At 40.2% G+C, this 10,456-nt stretch overlaps 1 protein-coding gene across 2 annotated transcripts in view; it reads right to left on the bottom strand.

The window, feature by feature from the left end:
• Positions 1–211: 211 nt before the first annotated feature.
• RANBP17 (RAN binding protein 17) overlaps positions 212–10,456 on the bottom strand; it is a 162,520-nt gene continuing 152,275 nt past the window's right edge. For both annotated transcript variants that reach the window (XM_032197067.1, XM_032197068.1), the window contains 3 exons: positions 7,632–7,730; positions 3,738–3,865; positions 212–783 (listed from right to left, as the gene is read on the bottom strand). In XM_032197067.1, the coding sequence (XP_032052958.1) occupies positions 687–783; positions 3,738–3,865; positions 7,632–7,730 (324 nt within the window). In that variant the 3' untranslated portion in view covers positions 212–686. The remainder of the gene's footprint in view (positions 784–3,737; positions 3,866–7,631; positions 7,731–10,456) is intronic.

The following is a 10,456-nucleotide window of genomic DNA, read 5'->3' as shown; positions in this document are numbered from 1 at the left end:
ACCTGGAAAATTTGTACTTGTAGAATTCAAACAACTATCAGTATTTCATTAATGGTTGCTCCATCAACCATTATGTTGCACATTTTTTATTATGTGCAACATGCTTAATTTCCTTGTCATATTCATAGCCTAAAATGCTCATTTTTACTCTTCTTCCACTTTGTTATCCATGTCGTCATAAACCTCCTGTGTTGAAAAGAAATGTATAACATTTTGTAGAAAAATAGCAATTTTATTGTTTCAAAAAGATGTCATATAAAATTTGCACTGGTTTTCAACTCATTTTCCAACAAGTATGAACTCAATCAGAATGAGTTCAGGGTTTTTTATTGGTAAGAGATGTTATTTAATACTATATGCAGAACTGAGAATCATTAACTAATGCAAGTTCAGAAGGAATGCATATTTATTTTGTTCTTTGGTTAAGTACTGTTTCTACACCATTTTGTAAAGATACAAGAACAAGATAATAAATTTTGGTAAGAAAGGCTGAAAATGTTCAAGCTAAGGCTGATTTTACATTGTTTTCACTATTACAAATCCTTACGTTTATGCCAGAGATATAAAAAGGCAGAAGTTATCTTAAAAAAATAGTTTTCATAAGGGACAAAATCTAACAATTTAACAGGGTCTCAAAACTTTCAAATTAGTTTTTTTAGCCAGTGCTCTGGTTTCCTAAGTCGATGTCAACTCATCATGTCCAAACTGCCGGGATCCGAGGCGCCTTCGCTGCGCAGAGCTTCAGCCATGTCTCTTCGAAAGACTGACATATTCTGAGTGAACCTGGGAAAAAGACAACCCAAACATTTCGTTAAATGAGACCTGATACTGAGGTATCGGTTTCAATAATTGGTAAAAGGAATAACTAAAATCTAAATTAAACTGAAAAAAGAACAGAGGAAAATGCAGAAACAAAATCACTAGGTGCCCTCAAAACCCAGTTATATAAAATAATAATGAACTTACTGGCACATACGGAAAGTGTAATAAACTCATTTCAGAAGTCAGCTGGGAAACAAACGCATCGAGAAACCTTTTCCTCTCGTGTGACTTGGAACACGTCCCCTCTCTCCCAGCCTCCAGCAAAGGGCTCTCTGGGACGTGTCCAGAGGGTGATCAAGTCCAGGCTATCTCAGACCTACCTTCGCCCCCCCTGAGTACAACCCATCTCTGTGAAATGTGGCACCATCACCTATCTGGCACAGAATGATTCACAGAAGCATTTCCCAATAGTTCTCTACTGGCATCTGTTGGATGGGAAATCTGTCCAGTGGCATCAGACATGAGACAAGGAGAATTCTGACTCAGCTTTTATGATGGCCCAAATCTGATCTACTTCCCTGGGCTATCTTTAGCTGAAATGAAGCATTTGAATGCCATACACCGTGTATGCGTTTTGAAAATAAAAAGATATTTAAAATGCCAGAAAAGTATATTGCACCCTGCATGTAGGATCTTTAGGTGTTCCTTTGTTTGTTGCCTCAATGCTCTTTGCTTTGTGTTAGACGTTGCTGGCTCACTATAGTGAAGCTAATAAAGTTTCCCAAAGAACAGCTCCTTAGGGCTCCTTCCTGCGAAGGGCTGTGCGGACAGGTGCTTGCAGAACTGACGGGATCTCAGGAAAGCTCTCTTTGCAGGACTGGGGTCATAACCCTTCCCTTCCTGCTTGCCTCCACTGTACTGTACTTCATGGGTAGGTGTAGCAGCAGTGTGGTAAACGGGGGCTCACTGTGTGTGGAAATACAGGATGCAATTACAAGTTCATTCTTTATTCTATTCATAATTTTTTATTTTTGAGTTTATTTCCTTACTAATGGAAATTGATTTCTGCTCAAATTTAAACAATCACAGTTAAAAGAAGCCTCCTGTTCCCCAGCAGAACTCTGAAAAGGATTACAAATCATGGGCTGAAAACAGAAAAGCCATCGTATTAACTCATGCTGCCTGTTGGGGAAGTGATGGCTTAAAAGTCTTCCTAAGTTAGACAGGCGGATGCTACTGAGACAGACGAGCTGCTCGTTCGACCAAATTATCCCTAGCCCCCTCACACCTGCACCCATCCCTCCCTGCCTGCACTTCCACAAAAGCTCCCAGAGAGCTTCCGCGCCACTGCCTGAGAACACTCCAAAGAGCTCAGAGATGAAAATCTGTATTAAATCTATGTGTATTCCAACCTAAGCTTTGCCAAATCTAATATCTGCCAGCAGCCTCTGTCTGTTCCTCGAACAGGGGGAGCACAGTCAAGAGCTGGATCCCCAGTGTTGTCCAGCACCCCAGGTGCCTGCCTGGAGGTGACAACAGGGGACCTCAGCCTCCTGCCCATCGTACTCCTTCCCTCAGCCTCGACTAGAGCATCCAGTGATCCCCCTTCTGCCTTAACATCTGTTGTTCTGGGAGTACGGCAGCTCAGAGAACCTTCACATCAAAGTCTGCTTTTCTCAGAAAACAATGTTATCTTAAGGATTTCTTGCCTTCAATAAATACAGTTATAGAAATAAGAAACTACCTCATTCTAAGAACAAGTTTTACTCAGTTTCTCTTTTTTTTTTTCTTTTTTCTTTTTAATCAGGAAGGACTTTTCAGTCAAATGAATCCCCCCGGAACTTACAGCTGCAAGGTCAGACCATGTCCTACAGCCCATCACTATCAGCTTGGATTTAATTTGTTCTAACAGGCATTCTTCTCCTTCCTTGTGGGTTCTGTCTTTTCCCCATTTTTTTTGCTGATACATATAAATTCTGGAAAATTTATTGTTGACAAGGGTGCGATCTGTACTTTTCTGAGTTCACTTCCAAATCCCTCTGTCTCTGACTATCATCCACAGTCAAGCCTTAAAGAACTTATTTTAATACTGGAATTTAATAGGAAAATGAAACAAAATAAAGATGACCACAACTAAGGCAAAGCTACACAAGAATTAAAAAAAAAAAAATAAATTGCCAATTTTTACACTGAAAAATAGAAAAGAAGTCATGGACAAAGTGTCACCAGAAGGTTTTAGTCTTCATTTCTCTTCAAGACATTTTCCAGTTTGTTTCAGGCTTTCCAGGAAGCCCCACAGTCTGGGCTTTGATTGCCTCTCTCTACTTTCAAGGTTTGTTTTAGTTGAATAATGCACATGGAATATAAGAGAACAGCTAGCTGGTAACAAAAAGCTAGCATGCACATTAAATGCTGACAGACTCACTGCTTCTTTTGTGAAGCTTCCATTCTGTTTTTCAAAAGAGGGCAAGATTGGGTTAATTTGTGATTCATGTTAAAAAAACATCCTTGCCATGTTTATCTCCAATGTATAAGTGTCCCCTTCTTATTCTGTCATTTCACAAACAGTTGCTTAACTGCATCACCAGCAAGAAAAGGCTCTGTCAGGACAGCAGTACCACTGAAGACTGAAGCAAATGTTTTGTCAGAGGGGTTTAGGGTTGGAGAAGGAGAGGCTCTGAGGCTCACCTGCTGAAATCAGGCAGTTTTGCCCAAGTGAAAAAAGCAGCAGCTACAGCCTGGCAAAGCATGACTTTGGGATTAAATCCAGAAATACATCTCTGACCAGGAATATACATAATTATCAAATGTTCAGACTCTGTTAAGTCTAGGGATGAGTTCTTTGATAGGGTGTGATCCTTCTTTCAAAAGGAGATGCAGTTCACGGCTATCTGGAATACTTCCTTACATTGTCACTTTTTCCAGTTTCCATTTGTCTTTTGTATTTTTCACCTGCTTATGTGTTATGAACTTACCTGTCTCTGTTCTTTACCAAGAGGTTTTGCTCAACTCCTTCCATGAGGTTCCTGAAGCACTGGTCAAGGACTTCTCGTTTGCTGTCAGGCTGGCTGTTTATCAAGGTTGCCCTTAGCTCACTGAAGTACTATGATAAAAAAACAGAAAACATTAGAAATGTGATTTGGTTATTTGAAACTGGAGTTACTCACCTACACCTGGAGCATTCTTGAACAAATGCTTCGCACATTGCCCTCTGTGCAAGGAGCTTGGCAAATAGCAAGAATTGGGTTTCAGAGGCTGCCTTCCTGAACTGCACCAGCTTCAATCCTCTGTCATGACTAAAGTTTAGTGATGGGCCACATCAACAGTGGCTCTGGGCCCAACACATAAAGGTTCCAACACATAAAGCCACCTAGGAGAGGTGACATACATGTTCTCTGACTACTTTTTAAGGCTTTTTTAGAATGGTGCAAATTTGTGCACCTCACTGTGGGATCTAATCCACTTCAGCGCTGTGATGAGACAGAATCATCTTTGCTTCTTTATAGGCTAGGTATTCTGTATCATTTTCTATATTACTATTCCCATTATATTCTGGCAGATCTACAGACTAGTTGGAATAGAACTTTTTACCACCTTAGGACAAATTTTGGTTGAGTCTAGAAATATGGAATAGGAGGGGACCTCCAGGGTTATCAGCTGCCCTACTACTATAGCCAAGGAAGTCATATAATCCTGTTTATTTTTTATTATATTGGCTATGTCAGTCAGAGTTTTATGGCCTTGGGCATAAGCACATCCATGGTATGAACACTGATACAGGCAATTATTCAGAGGAGAAGGAATCATTCTGATGAACCTGTGCCCAAGTATCTGGCAGAGATTCAGAGCAGTCTGATACTGCAGTCGAGAAGGCTATTGCTGGTACTACTCTACCCCGTTTTACAGTACCTCTTCCATGCCTAATTATTGAAGAGGCAGAAGGAGCTGGATCTTTGTTAAACATGTTAAACAACTCTCAAGTTAAACCAAGTTTCCCACCAAAAATGCAGCTTTCCTGTACACATGAAAAAACATGGGATAACAAAAAACAAGGTAGTAAAACTGCAACACTCTAACTCCAAGCCCCTGACAACTCAACAGGATTACAGAAGTACAAATCCCTTTAATGTCTGCTTGGCAAATTACCTGCCCTCAATCCAGTTCCTTTCAAACCAGAAACATCCCGTGTTACACATCTCTGTCGGCCACTACAGCAGCACTGCAAGTGAAGGCAGCAGCAGATCAAATAGCTGGGTCCCAAACTACTTAGGAACTCAAATTTTAAAATCACACGGGAGCTGGTGTAAAAGATGAAATATCTGCTTGCAACAAACACGTTCCCCGAAGCCTTGTCTCAAGGTGACAAACACAGAGTTCAATTTAGAGAAGGCCACAACCCTGAGATCTCCTCTGGTACCCACAAGTCGTTTTTAGAACAGAGGTGTTCCAAGAACGCCTTCAGTCAGCCCCACAGCATCGCCAGCACCCTCAGCTAACAGTAAGGAATTACACCTTTGCCTAACATCAGTGATTGCAGCCTCCCCTGTAGGACCCTCCCATGGCCTCACTGCCCCAACACTACGGAGCTGCTCCCAGCACTGGGGTTTCTAGGGCTTCTCTGCAATAACATCACTTTTGCCCATACACTCAAATGCCTGTGGTTGTCTTCTCTGGCTGAGGGACAACAGCAAGGAGATGAAACAGTTACTATGTTATCAAGATATAAAGGGCTCTCCCTGCCAATTCCTTCCCACTAGGATTTAAATTAAACTTGCTGCTGCACTTCAGTATGGGAATGATGTCAGGAGCCACCAGCAACCATCCCATTTCATACTAAGCTGATGCTGTCTCAAAAGATTTAGCGTTGTTTTAGGGTGGACTCTAAGCAAAATTCCCATTTTGGCATAACTAAACCTATTGGGACAAGCACGCCTGAATCCCAATTTTTTGAGTCCCTAAGTAAACCTGCTTCCTTCCCTTTGAGATGAATTATTGGCAAAGAAGATATCATTAAAACAAAAGTAGAAGAGAACAAGCAGTAAAACGTGGTTAATGTGTGCTTGCTATCTCAGGAACTGTAGAGACAGAGACCCTACCTGAAATAAAAGAATCTATTTTCAATAAATAAACCAGCAGTGTACTGAAATGAGCCAAGAAAAGATGACTTTTACAGCCATATATAAGTACATTACCTCCTCTTTTCTGAACACAAAATAATATCCTTGATGCAAAATGGGCAATACAAATATTGTAAATTATATTTCCCGTTCTCCACCCTTCCAAAAGAAATGCAAGACTTGTTCATAAGTAAAGGTGCTTGTACATATCCATGTCGGCTAAGCAAAACACATAATCATTAGAACTAGTCTAATTTCAGTAAGAAGAATATTCCGCCAGTCACAAATTTATTTCTTATGATTTACAGCTCCATGGTTTTATCTTCAAGTGAAATATTTAATTTCTTCTTATACTGAAGCAGCTAACATCAAAAAACACATAATTAATATGTAGTCAGGCTAATACTTAAACACTATAAATCAGAAGCATTATATAAACAAAAGTGTCGTCTTGAACAAGATTGGGAATGCACAAAACTACTTATTTCCCACTTTTATAATGATGCAGTGACTCAGAGCAGATAGAAAATGATTAGTTTTCCTTCCAAAGTAGGAAATATTGCTTCCATCTGTAAAGTATAATATTGTGATGTCATAAAGTTTTCCTAAACACTGAATTTGCCCTTATTCCCTCTCAATCATTTTAAAAGAACTGCTCTCTCTTATAGAGCTTGGATTTAAATCACAATAACACACCAAGAAGATGAATGACAGTGCTATTGGATATGGCTAAAATTGGATCCTTCAGCACAGGTGAATGATGAGACAGCGCTTCTCTTCTTGATATATTTTCTTCTTCTATTAGTTTCCTTCCATAGCTGGGATTTCAGTTTGAATTTTAATGTATGCGGTTGCTGCTAATCTTAGTGTCTTATTTTTTTCCAGCACCCTCTTATTGTATAGACAATTCATTCTCCAAAGCAGTAATACACTGAGGCTTGTGACTGCCCAAGAGATAAAGCAATTCAGAATAAAGTTAGAGCTAGCTCTGAACTATGGAGAATACAACAGGTCAATATCTTCAGAAACAATGCATTGCTATACAAAAAAATGCACACATTTACATCAACTCGCATTCATTTACTCAGATGGTTTCCATTTCAGACAATATTGTCTCTATTAAGCCACAAGGGAAGCATGATGGGTATATCCAAATTCATAGTTTCAGATTTTATTGAAAGGGCAAATTGCAGAGTATTTCCTGGTTTACAGAATCTGCCACAGATGAACATAATCCAAATTGCAATCAATGCTGGTACTTAAGTGTAAGAGCTCAGATAATACCCTCAAAGCTAGTTGTTCCTGTGAAACCTTTCAGAAAAAGAAATTGGTTAACTCTTTTTCTAGGAAGCAATTTTTCTGATGTGATTTCCACAGCGTTCCTGTTTCAAATTTCTATCTAAAAGCCAGATGACCTTGCCTATTATTTCTGCTTAATTCTGAAACAGCAAAGATGTAAAATCTATTTAAAAATGTTCACCATATTTGCATGATACAAGGTTGGGTGTAAAAGTTGGGGTGACGTTTGAGAGGATTTTCTCATCCTAATTAAGCCACTCAGCTTTTGTGAACAAATCAGTAAAATACCTAGATGAGCTGATTTCTGCTCTCTGTTACTAGTGTGAGCTGAGTCCCAAGGAAAGAGATGGGGAATTTGAAAGGGCAATGGGCAACTTTGTTTTACGTGAAATAATGATTTCAACTACTTGGGCACATGAGGAGCAAAACTGGTAAAATTCTTTAAATACTTACTTTCTCATTGAGAAGTATAAGCCCAAGCAGTGGTCTTGACACAGACCATTGGTTTCTGCAGTCCTCAAAAATGATGGTGTTCATTAGGATTGACATCATCTGAAAGAAAACTCAGACAGTTTATGTGAATATGGATACTGTTACTATACTGTGTAACTTGGTGAGTGGGAAAAAAAAGGAAACCTTTACTAACTGTGCTGAAATTTCATAGATAAGCAATGGTATCACAAAAATCACTCCTCCAAACACTTATTTCCATAACAAAAACTACCAAGTGAAGAAACTTACAGAAAACAAATGTCAAAACTCAGCTCCGAAGTTGTAGTTAGAGCAGTCAAAATGAACAGGAATTAAGACTTACAGTTGTATTAATTCAAGGTACAGACTTGGACTTTACTACAGGGATCTGTTGCTTTGTCACACGACTTCTGGGACAGTAATACACACGTGACCAGTAATCTATCATAGTCACACATTAATTTCTAGGTGCTATTCAAGATTCTGTTTTTATCATGCCTATCTTCCTTCTTGTACAATACTGCAAGGTATCTAAAGGGAATCTCTGTTGTGATGAGGCAATCCTGATTACAGCAAGGAGTCTATAAATCTCTATGCCACTTCCACAGAAGTTACAAATCCAGCCTGTGATTTTGGATGTTTCTGTGACTTAATTTGGACATACTTCTGTGACTTAATTTACAGAGTGCTGCAGTCGGGATAAAGCCACTTGATCAACTTTATAAAGCACGAAGACCTATCAACTTGTACATTTAAGTTCTTTTGGCACACAAGCAGAAGACAAATAATTGGTTTGCTTCTCGTCTGGCTGTAACCAGAGCCCTCAGCTACCACCACATGGGGTATTCTCCCTTGGAGGCCTCTGCTGGTATTGCTCTGCATCTTTACTGCCAGTGTGCATAGCTAGGAAGGGTAGGAATTATTTTAGGGATTTGCACAACTTTTGTAAAAATAAATTACAAAGTTACTATAGAATCCATTTAAAGATAAAATCCTCAAAGTCATCCTGGAGATACGTTAGTCCGAAATGCCAAGGGCCATAACATATACGAACCTAAAAACATTACTCAGAGATTAAACAGAGTGAAAATTTGTAAAATGTCACCCGTAAATAGTTTGACTCACATTTATAAAATATCTACACCCTAAAACCAAACAGAGAGGAAGTAGAAAATCATTAAATCCTTTCTTCTAGGCCAATGAGTAGCTATGAGCAGGGTCTCCAGAGAGCTGCCACACTGCAAACTAGCCTGTAATAACTGACCAAGGCTAAGTCAAACAGCATGTTTCACTAAATGAAAAAGATGAATCCTAGCACTACAAATCACCTGCAACAGAGATATCCACAAATTATTTGAGCTTTCAAGTTAGAAACATACAGACTGGCGTGGGAAAGGCTGATTTTTCTCCTGACTCCACAGTCTATAGATCAGACAAAATATTTTCCATTACTCATAGAACAAAACCAGCTCTTTGCAACTAATGCAAGGAATTCAAATGTCTCCATGCAGGCATCAGTAGGTGCTTACCATCCAGACATGAACAATAATTACAACTCCTTATAATTCATTCACCTCTAGATTTTCCTCTGTGGCACCAAAGCCAGCTGTTAGGACAGAAGCGTTTTTAAGTATTGAAACAAAATCCCCCAGGCTGTAACTCAGTCAGAGCACCAAGACTGACGTATCTGTGTTTCCTATAAAAATGCATGTACAAAGACCTTCAGTGTGATGCTTAATCTAAAAAGTGAACAAGTTCACAAGTGACCCAGAGGGAGGAAAAGTGCCATTTCTTCAAACTCCAGCATCACCAAACAACTTAGATGTCTTTTGGGTCTCTAGCCCAGAATTGCTACTTAATATCCTGGGAAAGTTTTTGGCCTCTGTAAGGAAGAGAGACCGCTGTGCACCCAGATTCACCAAGGAAACATTTGTCTCTGTGCATAAGCAGAAGAGACGCCACGGAAATAAGCACGGAATGGGATGAATGTTACAACGTGTAAGAACAAAGCCAGCACAAAGCAATCTGCACAATGCTAACTACCAAAGGTGTGCCTTAGTACTGGCCAACCAGGAGAACAGCAAAAACTTCCCTCCCAGCTCCAAGCTTTTCCTCTGACACAATCCCACCGTGGAACATTTGTAGTCTCACTTCTCAGGGTTAGTGAGAGAACCCTTTCAGAAATCAGTAGCAGTGCAGGGAGCTCTGCGGCATTCCAGTCAGCTAGGCCTCGCGCCTGGGCACACGGATGGCTGGCCCCATGGGGGTCCACCCGCCGCCTCAACCAGCCACAGTCACCACACCACCACTGCTGATGTGCTCCAGATCGAGTTATCTCCAATTACAGGAACTTCTGGGACGAGTGGTACTGCCTCACTAACACGAACAAGGCCGTAGTGCCTGCCTGTGAATAATCCAGAGCAGATTAATGCCCTTCTTGAAGAGATGTAAGATAACTACTTTCGGAGGTGGACAATTTGCAATTCCATCACATCGCCTCTGCAGATGTCTTCTAGCAAGGGTAAGACAAATCCATTAGGTGTACAGGTCAGCATGAGGAGATGCAAGCATAAAATTGAGGCAATCCAATCTATCACATCCAGACCTCTGTCTGAGGCTGTCAGGAGCGCATTACAGCACAACCCAATCAGCAAGTACTGTGCCTAATTCCTCGAAGACGAAGGGCACCAAAATCCAGGTAATAGCCTTAAACTTCCTTTTCCTGTTTTCCACACTAACTCCATCACAACTATTGCTAGCACTTTGTTTTACTGCATAGGTTTGGTTTCCTGTGCTATTTCTGCATG

The sequence above is a fragment of the Aythya fuligula genome, chromosome 14 (genome assembly GCF_009819795.1).
Source record: "Aythya fuligula isolate bAytFul2 chromosome 14, bAytFul2.pri, whole genome shotgun sequence".
Taxonomy (NCBI): domain Eukaryota; kingdom Metazoa; phylum Chordata; class Aves; order Anseriformes; family Anatidae; genus Aythya; species Aythya fuligula.
This window is presented reverse-complemented; position numbering and strand designations above follow the sequence as displayed.